General features: G+C 35.6%; 1 protein-coding gene across 12 annotated transcripts in view; it reads right to left on the bottom strand.

The window, feature by feature from the left end:
• Positions 1–16012, bottom strand: part of RGS22 (regulator of G protein signaling 22) — a 125757-nt gene that overhangs the window by 25448 nt on the left and 84297 nt on the right. For 11 of the 12 annotated variants that reach the window (XR_010410576.1, XM_064588069.1, XM_064588066.1 and 8 more), the window contains 4 exons: positions 7093–7287; positions 5111–5203; positions 2730–2902; positions 1641–1803 (listed from right to left, as the gene is read on the bottom strand). Coding sequence is in view for 11 of the 12 variants with exons in the window: in XM_064588069.1 (XP_064444139.1) it covers positions 1641–1803; positions 2730–2902; positions 5111–5203; positions 7093–7287 (624 nt within the window). In the remaining variant the exon portion in view is untranslated. The remainder of the gene's footprint in view (positions 1–1640; positions 1804–2729; positions 2903–5110; positions 5204–7092; positions 7288–16012) is intronic. The other variant, XM_064588075.1, reaches the window with a different exon arrangement.

Here is a 16012-nt window from a genome sequence, read left to right as displayed (position 1 = left end):
CTTCTGAATTTTTCTTTAATTTACTGAATTTAGCATTAATCTGAAATTTATATTTTATAAATGTACACCATTAGGATATGCATCCTTTTAAACTACCAAAATAAAGATATCAAACACTACACATTTGATCTCCAGGTAGTAATGTGGTACTAGCAAACTTCAAATTAATTATAACACTTAATTCTTTATATTTCAAAAGCATAAAAATTGAGCCATATTTCATGATAAAATTGTTACTTGAACACTTAGTCGCACTGCTGAATTCCAATCTGACCTTTTTGCCATAAATAATAACACCACATAGTATAATAATGACATATAGTAATAATGACAGTAATAATATAATAAATGATGACACCATCTATCACAGGCACTCATATTTGCTGAATGAATGGATGACTGGATGAATAAAAGCTATTTTTACTCTATAAACTACTTTTTAAAATAACATAGTTTTATAGTATACTTGAGTGAATTTTAAAGGCATTTAATTTGTAGATACTTAGAAATAGCTTAAAAAGTAAGATATCCAAAATGTCTAACATATAAATCATGAAAGCAAAAGACAAAAAAGACGACTTTCAGGTTGTTGGCAAAAAGAAATAAATTACTGGTTTTCAAACACAATGACCTCACACCAGTCAGAATGGCTAAAATTAACAAGTGAGGAAACAACAGATGTTGGTGAGGATGCAGAGAAAGGGGAACCCTCCTACACTATTAGTGGGAATGCAAGCTGGTGCAGTCACTCTGGAAAACAGTATGGAGGTTCCTCAAAAAGTTGAAAATAGAGGGCGCCTGGGTGGCTCAGTTGGTTAAGCGACTGCCTTCGGCTCAGGTCATGATCCTGGAGTCCCAGGATCGAGTCCCACATTGGGCTCCCTGCTCAGTGGGGGTCTGCTTCTCCCTCTGACCCTCTTCCCTCTCGTGCTCTCTGTCTCTCATTCTCTCTCTCTCAAATAAATAAATAAAATCTTAAAAAAAAAAAAAGTTGAAAATAGAGCTACCCTACGACCCAGCAATTGTACTACTAATACAAATGTAGTGATCCAAAGAGGCACCTGCACCCCAATGTTTATAGCAGCAATGTCCACAATAACTAAACTATGGAAAGAGCCCAGGTGTCCATCAACAGATGAATGGATAAAGAAGATGTGGTATATATACACAATGGAATACTATTCAGCCATCAAAAAATGAAGTCTTGCCATTTGCAATAACATGGATGGAACTAAAGGGTATTATGTTAAGCGAAATAAGTCAATCAGAGAAAGACAAGTATCATATGATCTCAGTTATATGTGGAATTTAAGAAACAAAACAGAGGATCATAGGGGAAGGGAGGGAAAAATAAAACAAGACGAAATCAGAGAGTGAGACAAACCATAAGAGACTCTTAATCATAGGAGACAAACTAAGGGTTGCTGGAGGGGAGGGTGGGTAGGGGGATGGGGTAACTGGGTGATGGACATTAAGGACGGCATGTGATGTAATGACACTGGGTATCATATAAGACTGATGAATCACTGAACTCTACCTCTGAAACTAATAATATACTATATGTTAACTAATTGAATTTAAATTTAAAAAATTACTGGTTTTCATACTTCAACAAAGAAAATATGTTTACATATTGATACCTGGTCCTGCTGATATAGAGAAGCTGGACTTTGGGGGCCAAAGAAATATTTTTTATTAAGGTATTTGTTTTTAATATATATAGATTTTGCTTCCCTTTGCGTTCGGTCTCCATAAACTATTCTTCGGAACTGTTCAATGTCTGTCCAGCACATAAGGTCCATACTAAAAAGAAAACAAAAACAAAGTACAGCCCTTTTTATTTTTTTTCTCTGAATTCTACTAACCCACCAAACAAGTTGTTGTCCTGACTAGTTAGCAGAACTGTTTAGATCATGAAACTAATGAGTTCAATAATATGTCTCATCCTGGCTAAATATATGAATGAACACAGAAGTACTGGGATCAGAAAAGAATCTACCACTGTTTTTGATAGGGCCTCAGAGTTTCTCCTATAACAATGGACTCGTATCGTTGATGTTAAATCTGCTATAATTTCTACCTACTGCATGTATATTTGGCAACATGCTAAATTCACAACAATTTTCATCAATAAGAAGGGAAACTATGTATGTGCAATTTGGCTCCAGGTCTAAACCTTTTCTACTAATTTGGGAGAAAATTATTAGAAAAATATATAATCAATATTTCAGTTTATATTAGATACATATGTCATAAGGTTCCAAGATTCTGTGCAAAACTACAATGTTTCATTTATGTATTAGCTAATAAAAATTACAACGTATTACAGTAAAACTTCAATAGCTTAGAAAAATATAAAGGAGATACTTTTCAGAAATACTAATTAAAGCACCTGTCTAGAAAAATGTGAAAGAAAGAAACAGTAGAAAAGCAAAAGAATAAACCACACTGGTGTTTTTATTTAGCCAATGCTAAAACTACTACAAATCTTGTTTGACTATTTAAAATAACATTTGGGAGGTTACTATTATTAAAATGCACTCCCCAGCAAAAAGTTACCCATACAGATTTCAGATAGGTATGCTCATTACTTTTTACTGTCATGGGTGAAATCTAGCACCAAATCACTTTTATAATACATTGGATCAAAGTAGCTTAAAAAAAATAAGTAGCTTAGAAAAAGGATGTTTAAAGAGAGAAATACATTTTAAAATGTTTATGTTCTTTACCTTGAAGAATGAGCCTCAAGAAACTGACGGAAATGTTCAAACTCCAGTCTGTTGTTAAGCAGGTCATTAAAATTAAAGTGCTTATATTCTTCAGGAACATTATTCCAGTATTCTGTTTTTTTAGAGACCTCAGGAAGCCGTGAAATACCAGTTCCAATTTCACCAGTAGTGTCCTGGTGAAATAATACTTTTAACAAAAAAATCTCTTAAATGCAGCAAATTATTTTCCCAATTTAAAAAGGGAAACAAATAAAAATGAATAATTAGGTCAACACCATCTAACAATGCAATGGTAGAAGTGGGTGAAGAATCTAGAATCTAGAATCTGGCTCTAACTCCTATCAAATTCTATTCTGTTCCTTGCTGTTTCATTCTCTTCTTTTTAGGAACACTTAGTAAACATTTACTATATATTTGCTTATAAAATATTTAATTTTCTTATTTTTGTTAGTATAAGAGTAATGTATCTTTTGTAATAAGAAAACAAAAGGCATACATACTACTTACTACCCCACTCAGAGATAACTATAGCTGACATTTTCAAATACAAATCTTCTAGTCTTTTTTGCATACACACATGTAGATTATTAAAAACCAAGATAGGACTGTACAACTATGTATGGTTTTGTAACTTAGTTCTTTTTCTTAACAATGTATTATGAACATAAAATGTTCTTTTATTTATAACAATTTTGAAAGTTATAGAGTAAAACAAAATACTTTTCTAATAGTACATCCTTTACATGTAAACTTCTTCATATAAAAGTTAATTTTTAGGTGTTTTTAAGACTTGATGTTTTGCAGTTTATAAGCTCTATTTAAGGGCAAAGAGCTAGAGAAGCTTATTCTTTGAAAAACCTTTCCTCTCCTTATGGAATACCTTATATAATTAATTCATCCCTCTATTTGTGTTTGAAAAGCATCAGACCATGAGAGAAACCACCAATATTTAAAAAATCAATTTCCAATATGGAGAAGGATTATGGGGAGAATTATACATTTTAGTTCGTAAATTTTAAAACACAACTTAAAATACAACTAAAATGCTACATTTTAAATGTTCATAAGGTTTAAAACACTTAAAATACAAGTTTATGAACATTTTCATTATGTTTAAAATACAATAAAATGTGCTACTTTTTTGGCTTTTTATATAGTCTTTCCAAGATACTAATTAGTGGTTTCTCAAATAAAGAATTTCTTTGTTAAAAAGGCAACTATCATGAAGATTACATTTAACTATCTGAGCCACCCAGGCACCCCGTCATGAAGGTTACATTTAAAAAACAACTTTACTGTTTGTGTAAAATTTTATTGTAAAAGAGTAAAAATTTGAGATAGGCACAAAGGACAAAGTAAAACTATCACCTGAAAAAAATATATATCACTTGAAATCTTACCACTCAGAGCTAACTGTCTTCAACATTTTGGTGAACATCTAGATATCTTACATGTATGAATATATGTATATAAATAGGATTATATGATATCAGTATTTTTGTTGCCCACATTTTTATATAATAATATGTCCTGGGCATTCTCCATGTTGATAAATATGAATATGAACTGTCACTTGTAATGTAGATATACACATTTCATTTTATGGCTTTCAGGACCTACCATGGTTTATGTAGCTAATCCAAAAGTTGCAAATTTATAAATCAAAATAACACTTTACTATCCTAGTCAATCCTATGATCTTTTTACTGACTCCCCCAAACCCTTTCCATATTTTTTCCTTTATTGTTTTGCCTATTGCTGTCACACGACAGTTCCTTTTCTGTTTGGAAAATTCCATGTAACTCTTTTTTGAATTGACAATGAAGAGAGCTTCTGCCACACAGAAAATAACCAGAAACGTTCCAAGGAATAACGTGGCTTGAAGGCTCTTAACTAAGACAGGCAAGTGGCTTGACTCCCTATGCTACCTCGTCTGCTTTGTTCTGGCTTTGTTGTTAAATGTGTCAACATAAAGTGACACCTGTCAAAGGCAGCCTGCTAGGCAAAGAAGTAGCAGAAAAATGAAACTGCCTATCCCCTACTTTATCAGGACATTAGCTCCTCAAGATAGGATTTCCCTGCCCCCCGACCCCATGCCAATATATACAGTGGTAATCCCTCCAGGATAAAAAGTTGGTTTTTCTTTTTTTTTTTTTTTTTAAGATTTTATTTATTTATTTGACAGAGAGAGACAGTGAGAGAGGGAACACAAGCAGGCAGAGTAGGAGAGGGAGAGGCAGGCTCCCCGCCGAGCAGAGAGCCCGATGCGGGGCTCAATCCCAGGACCCTGGGATCATGACCTGAGCCGAAGGCAGACGCTTAACGACTGAGCCACCCAGGCACCCCGAAAGTTGGTTTTTCTAAGTAGAGAGCTATCTTACCTCAGTTTTCTTGGAAAACGTCTCTTTATGCAAAGCCTGTAGCTTTCTGAAGTATGTGGAATCTAGCTGTCGAGTTTCTTCCATCAGCCCCACCTAATAAAACAATAATAAAGCTCATAACATCAATAGAATGTACATTATGAAAAAGTGGGGGAAAGAATGCACAATTTGCCAATAACAGTGGGCTAAAAAAATGAATACACTTGCCAATAAAGTAAATTAGTTTGGAGGCAAAAGCAGGAAGAGCAACGTAAAAATATTAACTACAGCAAACTCAGACTTCACATGCTATGTAATGATATAGTGACACCAGAGATCATTCCTCCTTTCGGGACACCCCATGTGAACTAACAAACACTGCACACATGTTGGGTCACACTGCCATTTTCTATTCATTATAACAGGATAATAGTCACGAAGGCAGGCATTGCTAGCTTCAGGGACCAAATAATCCAGAGTAGAACAAGAAATGACCGCAATCCATTGTTAATAGTCTGTGAGCTAAGGTTTTGTTGCTGTAGCAAGAGAGGGGAGAGTCATTCATCAGATTAACCTCATCGTAGGTATCAGCCTGCAGAGTATGTATTGTACTGTTTTAGATAGGAAGGAGAACAATCTCATTCTCCATTTCTCTATTCCGGGGAAAAAAATCAGTTTGGCAGACTGAGAACTTTCTACATTTAATGACTAGCTTTGATTATCCTTTTTGGGAAAGAGTCTACATAATCCAGTCAACTGGACTTTTAGAGAAATCCTCTGAGCTGAATTTAAGGAAGTTTCTAGTTTATTATTAAAAAGAGTATATAATTTTCCCACACATAAGAGTCATTACCAATGCCAAAACTTTTTCATTTAGGGACATTAGTTATAATTCTAAATCTTTTTTTTTTTTTTAACATCTCAGGACCCTATCTCAGGTCCATTTTCCTCCATGCCATACATTTTATTTAAAATAATGACTGGAGAGAATTTTTTTAAAAATTCATACAATAGCCTAATTTTTCTAGTGTAATAGATGTATTTTTGTAGTAGAGAAGATGTAATGCTAATTTTTGAGGACAAAGAGAAATCAGGAAGGAAAATTTAATTTTGATCACTGAATTTAGTAAGCCTTAAGAGTTGTTCAGTCATAATCCAATAAGGTAATTCTATCCAAGGTGCTTTGGTATTAATTTTATCTTAATTTACCTAACCTATTCTTTCTGGGAGAAGACATGACTAAGAGGTCATTGAACAGATAGGAACAAAGAATAGCAATACGAAGACAGCAGAGTTCCACCGGGAGTGACCTGATGTAGAGGGTACATGCATTGACTTCATGGAAAAAATGCCCATTACTTGTTCGAATCTGTAACTCAAAATAAATATTGAAAGAAATTTCCTCCACTCATCAATAAGAATAGTGAAAATATTCAAGCACTGAGACTTATTTGGAATTAAAAAAGATATGTTGAAACTTCTATCCAATCAGTCTGACCTGATGAACATCTGGGGTACCTTAAAACAGCAACACTGACGTTACAGAATGTATTTTCCACAATACATACAAAACATTTCTATTTTCCATGGGTGCAATATTTACCATAACTCAGTATAAAATTAAATGGGCCTTTTCCATTAATCAAAATTAAGGCCACTGCTAAGAAATGGCAAGAAGAGACAAAGCCAGTACATTATCATGGCATATTTTGTTGGTTCACAGGAAACCAAAACTCAGATTTCTCTCTGCTGACATATTTGTACAGGGAACCAAAGATGACAAAGATTTTAGTCTTTTGTTAGGAGACAACAGAGAAACTGGCAAAAAATGAAGTTAATAAATACTTTCACAGCTTCAATTTTGAGCCTGCCAAATCTTAACTCTGAGTGCCTGGCCCATATGAGACCTTTTTCAGTTTTTCTCTTGTAAGTTAAAATGTCACTTATCATCAGTTTTGTAGTAAACCTGAATGGTCACACACCATGTCTTAGTGCCACAGTACCTTTCCAAAAGCAACTTGGTCTAATTTTACCATCTTTGTCCAGGGCTCAAGAAGGAGGAGAAGGATATATTCTTCTGCTTTGTCAAAAAGGTCTTCAAATGGTGGCTGTATTTTCATATAGATTTCTTTTTTCTTTTCCTGTTGGAGTCCAATGTCAAGAGTAGCCGAAGGAGCAATGTATGTGGCAAAAAGATACTAAGGGAGAAGGGGGAGAAAGAAAGGAGAGGATGTTGGGAGAAACCATAATGGTGAGTGGATTCCTCATTTAAGGCATTTAAAAAAGGTAAGAGAAGGGAAACAAGCTCAAGTGATGTTTTTTCTTGAAAAGATGCATAAAACTACTTACGTCAAAGCAGTGTGTTTATTCAAAAGGCTTCTCTTTACTTTTCCTATTTCTTCAGCAGTAATTAGTCAATTTGCCAGTGGATCTTACACAAGAGCATATCATTTGGATATTCCAATTTTTTATCAGATTACTTCCATGTATTATTATGATTGATTCCAGGTTATAGGTCTCCTTTTCTCTTTATGTTAACAATATTTCTAACACTTCAGTGCTACCTCCCAAAATGGTTTGAAATGCCCATTTGGAAACAAGAGGCAAGAATACACTAGGGCTGAAAAACTGGCTATCAGTCTTCTAGTATAGAGACCCAAAAGACTACCTGCCCTACCCAACTGAGCTGCAGAGTTCTTAAAACTGTTACTAATTATCTCTTTCTGCTGTAAAAATATCTCCATCTGATGTCCAATGCTGTGGGAGAGATATGAGAAGGAAGTAGGAGTGAGTGGAGAGATAAACAGATACGCATGGAATTTCTAGCTTCCTAGAAAAAGCTGCGTAAATGTCTATTCCATTCTACTCATTTGTCTTTTCTCTAAATAATAGCTATTTACATCTGAGAAGTAATTTAATAACAGTTTACTTTTAAAATATTACATATTGAATGTCATGCCCTGTGTATCAGATTTAAATGTAGTTTTATGAACAATATCTAATTAATTGTATTCAATTTTAATTTTATTTTTTTAGTTTTGGACCTGATAATGTCCAGATTCAACTCAGGCAATAGATAGATAGATAGATAGATAGATAGATATAGTATTCTGTAAAATAATCTTTTTAAAAGTTTTAAAGGGTCCACATTAATAACATAAGCATTTGCTGAGTATCTACTATGTCTTAGACACTTGGATAGTTGCTATATATGCAAAGATTAATGATTAAGACCCAATACCTAATCTGAAGGAGCCCATTCCTGGTGACATGGAGTTAAAAATCGGTCATTGCAATACAGTATGGTAAGTACAAGAGAAGTACACACTGCAAATAAGATCATCCATGATTTCCTGTCCATTCTTTTAAAACTCACATCCCATTAATCACCTTTTAAATTTTACACTCAAATACCAGTTCTTCTGTTATTTTTCTAAACCTTGTTGTTTCACCATTCCATATCATTGCCTATATTATTCCTTCAATCTTGGCTATTCACCTTACCCCATGCACCTTGTCTGCTTGATAAACTCTGATTTATTCTTTAAAAACCAACATGGATTTTTCCTCCTCCAGGAAGCCTTCACTCACACCCTCCTCCCAAGATCATTTTCTACTGTTACCCCTACCACACTAAATGAAGTTATGTATTATGTATTTTCTCTTCTAGAACAAGGTCCTTGAGGGCAAATACTGCAGCTTATTCTTTTGTCATTCTTCAACTCCTAAAACTGTTCTTGGCGTAGAGAAGTTGCCATAAATGTTTATTAATTGTACTAAATCCACAGAAAAGACTCACTTATGTCTCGGAATGGGAAAGGAAAAGATTCCAAAACTTTTCCAAGAGAAGATAAGCTTCTTTTATCCTTAATCCTTCAGCTGAATTTTTAAAGATGAGTTGGGAGTCAATCAGGCAAGAAAAGGGAGTTGATGAGAAAGATGGTTTAAGAAGAAGGAAAATACGGGGCGAGGCATGAAGGCTTAGGGCAGTTTTATGACCTATGGAGAGATTCTAGGCTCCAAATAGATATCACTGGCTAAAGGAAAGAGGTAGAGTAAGAAAGGATCCTATAAAGGGAGGCAGAAGCCAGAACATGCATATGACCTTTTGTCCCTTGGTGAAGAATTTGAATTTTTACTTAAAGATAAATAGTGAGGTCTCTCTGAGGAGTGACATCTTTGGATATGAATCTTAGAAATAAATCACTTTGGCATCAGGAAAGAGAAAAGTTTCGAGTAGGTCAAGATTTGAGGTAGTTTGGAATTTATTTCAATAGCCAGATAAGAAATTATGTGCCACCTTCATCTCTCACCTGCTTTTGTGCAATAGCCTCTTAACTCGTCCTCAAGGGTTCCTCTTTGCTTTCTTACCATCTTTTCTTACTACAGCAAACAGAGAAGGCCTTTTGCCTATCACTCTTCTGCTCAATTCTTCAGTGACTTCTCTCACACACAGTAACAGTCAAAGTCCTTATAACTACCTATAATTGGGATTTTTAGAAGTTTCTCAATACTGAGAGGACAAGGATTATAGTTCAGGACCTGAAATTAGGGAAGCACCTGTAAATATCTTAGAGTCTCAAAACACCCTAACATCAGGGCTAGACCAGGTATAGACTCTAGCCTTGAATCTTTAAAGTGCCAAGGGAAAATGGCTGCTAACCTGTAATTCTGTACCCAGCAAAAATATCCTTATAAAATGAAAAGAAAACAAAGATGTCATAAATCAACAAACAGCAGCAGACAATTCATTACCAGTAGACCTGCAATATGTATGTAAAATAAACAAAGGTAAGAGCAGAATGGAATAGAGAACAACAGATGCATAAATATATAGGTAAAGATGAATAAATATTCATTGTAAAGCATAATAATAATGAATGAAGTCAGAGGAAATACTAAAAGAGCCTAAGAAAAAGAAGTTTGAGATTGAAGAGGCAGGTTAAAGGGCAACTGAAATAATCTACTGTGAGCCCTACTATAGGGAGGAAAGCAAATGAGGTTAGAATCAGGATAGTAATAACAATATGCAGAGAAGAATTTCAAAGAATGAGAGTGAATGGGGCACTGGCTGGCTCAGTGAGTAGAGCATGTGACTCTTTTTTGTTTGTTTCACGTTTTTATTTAAATTCTAGTTAGTTAACATACAATGTAATATTGGTTTCAGGAGTAGAATTTCGTGGTTCATCCCCTACATATAATACCCAGTGCTCATCACAAGTGGCCTCCTTAATCCCTATCACCCATTTAACCCATCCCCCACCCAGCTCTCCTCCAGCATCTCTTAGTTTGTTCTCTATATAGTTAATAGCTCATTTGTTTTGTTTCTTAAATTCCACATATGAGTGAAATCATATGGTATTTGTCTTTCTGTGACTGACTTATTTTGCTTGGTATAATACTCTCTAGCTCCATCCACGATTTTGCAGATGGTAAGATTTCATTCTTTTTGATGGCTGAGTAATATACCATCATGTATATATACCACATCTGCTTTATCCATTCATCAGTTGATTGACACTTGGGTTGTAGAAGTATGACTTGTAAATCTAACTAGTCTAACAAGTTAGGTTTGTATCAGATTCAAATCTATTCTTAAATATTTTCTAAGTTGGAGATTTTAAACGTGCATGAATTAAAATAATGTCATACTAAGGTAAATTAAGAAACTAAAGATGAAAATGATCAAATTAACAACAATAAAAATGTCTCTAGAATTTGCTTCAGTAATTTCAAATTTACCTCAAAGGAAAGCAAATTTGACTCCCCAAATCACTTCATTTAAAAATCAGTGGTCAGGCTTTATTTGGGGTTGAATAGCTTCTAATGGAAAAATAAAGCAACTGCTTAGTCATTGGGTCAGCTACACTGAAAGTATAAATAAACACTTGACATGCCACATATCAAACTCTTTGTGTAGAAATCAGGACAATTTCTTTGATTTTTAAAAACAGTAACAGTGAAGACAATAAAATACAAAAGAAGCTGAAATGGTGACTAGAATAACAGTGATAGAAATGAGAGTCAGCTTCTTGTGGACACCCAAATCTGTTCTTTTCCCTTTCTCTCCCAGTCTTGCCTTCACTCTGCTTGTCTTTTAAGATCTGCTGCTACCCACAGTCTCATGAGAGACTCTAGATGCTATTTATATTGTCTATCATTATACCTTGGTGGACATTTTGTGATGCCACGGTAAAGCCAGGTTGCTGTATGTGATTATATCCAGTTGCCTTGGGCTTTTACCTTCTGAAATTTTGCTTTATGATTTTCTTCAGAATGAGTGTCACTTCACTTTGCCAATTACTGTATTAATAGCACAACTTCCTCTCTCTGGTCATTATTCTTCATCCTTTTATACTTCTCACCAAGCTTTTCTTTACCTTCAGCACAATCTGTGGCTTCCTCCTGTCCTCCAAATAAATGGGGCACCACCTAATTTCTCTTATTTTCTTACATGATCGGGTCTGAAGATTGCCCATCATTTCAACTACACTCTTAAAACATTCTTAATTCCTCCCATCTTGATCTTCTGCTCAATTCTGAGTCAGCTAAATCATTCATTTTTCCAACTCTGTCCTCAAGCTCCCAATAAAAACTATGACAGCTGGCTCTATTATACATAGATTTAAAAAAAGAAGAACTTCAGCTGTGATGGCAAAGCTCAGTACGTTTTTGCATATTTCTAAACAAGTCTTATCTCCCCATTTCTAAACTTTGCCATTCTCCGTAAAGCTCCCAACTGTTCCTTATGCTTCTTCACTTTCAGAAGATTTATCTTCCACTTAACTGGGAAAAAAAACTCTGGTATGAATGCCCTCAACTTTCTCCTCAAGAGCCTTCTTCTAAATATTTTTCTTTCTCTGATGTTTCAGAGGAAGACTCCTCTCCAAGACTAAGCCATTCATGTGTGGTCTTGACTCCATTCCCCCCACCCCCACCCCCGGAACCTTGCAACATTGATTATTTCCTTCGTGCTTATGTCCTTAATTCACTTTGCCATTGATTCCATCTTCTTCCTTATGCTACAAAGGTGTTCAGATGAGGTGTCTCTCCCATTGTAAAATAAGTTTCTTGACCACTTTGCCCACAAACTATTGCTCTTCTCTCTTTCCCATCTCTACAAATCTTCATACTCCCTTTTCACCCACTTCTCAATCTACTGCAGTCTGGTTTGCAGGCCAATGAAACTGATCTCCAAGATCACTCACAACCATACACACAAACACCAATTTGATAGCTACTCTCCTTAATCTCCACCATCTTGTATTCCCTTTGAAGCAGTTACATTGTTGATTACCCTCTCCTTGACACTCTCCTCTGCCCTCAACACAGTCTCCTGATTCTCTGCTTATTTCCACTCTCAGACTCCTTTGATGATTCCTTTTTCTCTATCTCCCCTTAAAGGAAAGCATTCATTGAAATTCTATGTTCAACTATATTTTCTTCTCAGTTCACATTCTGCAGTTTCTCACACATGCCAGGCACCCTCTCATAGGACTTTCACACTATGTCTTCTATGCCCTCTATGCACTCCAGCCTTATCCTCTTCCTGCCTTTTGCTCAGTCTTCCTTGACCCCTGAAGTCTGTCTTTGGTATCTTTCTTACATGCTCCTGTGGGGGCTCCTATGTTTCTCCCCCTGGACCACAAGGTCTATGAAGACAGATTTAGGTCTACTTTGTTTGTTACTATATCCCTAGCATCTAGCATAATGTTAAATTTAGGATGAACGAACAGATGAATGAAAGACTTTGTCCATTCCCAGAGACTTAACAGTTAACTATATGTAGAAGAAACCCAAATATATATAGCTTTAGACCTGATTTCTTTCCCGAACTAAAATCTCTGCTTTTAGTTGCTAACTTATTATTGCTGCATGGATAGCTTACAGACCCTCAAACTCGGTGACTCAGTAATATAACAAATTGTTGTTTCAGAGCCTCCAAGCCTCTCCCTTCCTTCTACATTTCCAGTTTTCATTAATAACATACCATTCACAGCACAACCTTTGACACCCACTTTCCTTGCCTTCTTCCTCAAATGCAAGTCCTATGAATTTATCTCTCTACATTGAAACAAGGAGAAACTGATCAGAACAAGTATAAAAATATGAGGAGGAAATAAAAGGCAGCAGTTCCATTCCAACAAGAAACAAAATAAAAGTCAGACTTCTGGCCAAGTTCGGTGAGACTCTTTCCAGGCTACTGTCTAACTACCTTCCTTCCTGACCTCACACTTTTACTTCCCTCTATGAAGCCACAGGGGTCCACGCATATTTTTGTTGCTGTTGTTGTTCAACTATTTTTGTCCAGTCTTATTGAGAAAGAATTGGCATACAGCACTGTACAAGTTTAAAGTATACAGTATAATATGACTTACATATATTGTGAAATAATTACCACAGTAAGTTTAACCATCCATCATCTCATTTAGATACAAAAAAAAAGAAAAAAATTTTTCTCCTCATGAAGAGAGGAGTATCTACTCTCTTAACAACTTCTGTATGTACCATACAGCAATGTTGACTACAGTCATCATGATGTAGGTTACTTCCCCAGTACTCACTTATCTTATACCTGAAGTTTGTACTGACCACCTTCATTAAGCAACCCCTACACCTCTAGTCACTACAAATCTGATCTCTTTTTAATGAGTTTGGGTTTTTGCATATTATTTAACTGCCTATTCCCACAGTCTCAAGGGGCCATAATTAGGGTAGCCATATGACCCCATTCTGGCTTAAGCTTATTGTCCTGGCATAATTATTAAGAGTTTCCCTTTCACTCGGAAAAGAATCCTGGTTTAGATAATAAATTATATGTTCTCCCTATATTTAACTGACACCAGTTAGATGACACTAGAAGATTTCTCTAAAACCAAGAATCCTAGAAGTGCTCAACACATATTTAGAGCTGAAAATAAAGAAAGGCGGAAAATATTCCTTGCTGAGAAACACACATTTGTCTGATCACAAACAAATGAATTGAATAGCTGTTATCAAAGCCAAAATCCCAAATATTTTATTTAGAACTTGGATTGAAGCTTCACAGACTTCTCTGTTAAGACTAAGTGCATTAGGGACACCTGGCTGGCTCAGTCAGAAGAGCATGTGACTCTTGATCTTGGGGTTGTGAGTTCAAGCCCCACACTGGGTGCAGAGATTACTAAAAAAAAATTTTTTTTAAAGAATGAATGCATTAAATGAAAATCTTAACAGAAATTTAAAAATCTTCCCCTCTCTATTGCACCTAAATTTAGATATTTGTTTGTCTTCTCACCTTTTTTTAGTGGGGGGGACTTCCTGTCTGTTTATTGAACACTGTTCATTATCACATAAGTAATTTCTCTTTGTTCAAGTATCAACCCCTACTCTGATAACCAGCATAATCCTTAGGAGCATATACTTCCCCCCCTCCCTAATTCTTTACCACTGTTATAAAATTACAGAACTGGAAACATTAGAAAGGGGCTTGAAAGATCATCCTTTCCAGAGTGTCCCAAGATCACATTATGCACATTTATTGTCTTCTTTTGAGGCTCAGTCTCTGGTCTCTCTGCTCCCAGAGCAGTAGGGACAAAAGTAGGTAAGGGGATAAGAAGGAAAAAAAAAAATGGATTTGATTGTCAATTCTTTATTGGGCCACTCTGTACATTTATAGTACATTCAACTAAACTATGCCGTTAAAATCTGACAATGTCTTTCTAATAATCTTTCTATGTGCTTCTAATAATCCAGGGACAATGTATAAGTGGACTGACAACCAACTACATATAACAAATACAAGGGATGGTAATCATATATATGAAGCAAAATTAAAAGGCTAAAGAACAGCTTTAAAATCTGTATAAAGATGATGAAGATCATTTTTAAGTTGATGTGAACCTACTTGAAGAAGGAATATAGAGCTCATGCTACATGATAGCTAAAAAATATAGTCTAATTGGGGTTTACAAACATTGCTTAAGTGTCCTGGATCATTTGCTTTTTTATTGGCCACCCAGTTCTTCCTTTCTAACCACTGAGGAAATAACAATGTAGCTAATGTTGGAGAAGAGAATGCTCCCTTCATACCCCAGTCAGCTACTCTGATTCACATTAAAGCAGAGATTCACTCACGCACAGCTGTGGCCGACAGGATTCCAATTTAAACATGAACCTCTGATGCTTTAACAACCCAACAGGAAAGTGTTTGAGAAGGGACACAAGCCCTGCCTGTCTGCGATCAGACTGCCGGGCTCTGCACACAGCACAGCTCTCAACCCCCTCTCTCCCATAGGCGCTCAAAGGTGATGTAATCAGGAAATGCACAATGGGCGGCTTGCCCGGGCTGCTCTACACCTGGGCCTGTGACTCATTTTCTTGGCCTCTGTATCAGATAGGGGGGAAAAAGCAATGCCTCCCCTTTAAAAAATCTCTTAGAGTCTTGAAATTCTGGGAATTAACTTTCTCGTTTAACTAAACTCCGATGACCATAGGATAGCTAACAAGACCATAAAGAGGAAAAAAATGTAGGATGAATACCTTTGGAGACATGAGGAAGAAGAACTGAATTGGATAGTGGAATGGAGAAATGAACTGGAGGAAATGAAGACAAAAGAGAGATAAAGAAACGACATTTTTGACAACCATTTTGCTTTGCTTTCTAAAGGATGGCAAAATGATGGACAATATTTCATCAAAATTACTTATAGTACATGTTAGTTTTTGCCATTACAAGAAAAGAACCATAAAAATGTTTCTATGCTTCTTCAAGGAAACCTCTGCTACTTCATTAATTAGAGCCAGTATCCTACACATGACGAGGGTATCGCATTACATAGGATATGGCTCAAGTTAAAATATGCCATTTCCCATTGTGATTTATATTTTTTTCCCAACCTTCAGGTAATTTTGCATGTAAGATTTCAGCCTTGCCACTCTAGT

The sequence above is a fragment of the Mirounga angustirostris genome, unplaced genomic scaffold, assembly GCF_029215605.1.
Source record: "Mirounga angustirostris isolate CCGP_5_RB_7025 unplaced genomic scaffold, mMirAng1.0.hap1 SCAF_4, whole genome shotgun sequence".
In the NCBI taxonomy this organism is placed as follows: domain Eukaryota; kingdom Metazoa; phylum Chordata; class Mammalia; order Carnivora; family Phocidae; genus Mirounga; species Mirounga angustirostris.
The sequence above is the reverse complement of the archived record's forward strand: the minus strand, read 5'-3'. Positions and strand labels throughout refer to the sequence as shown.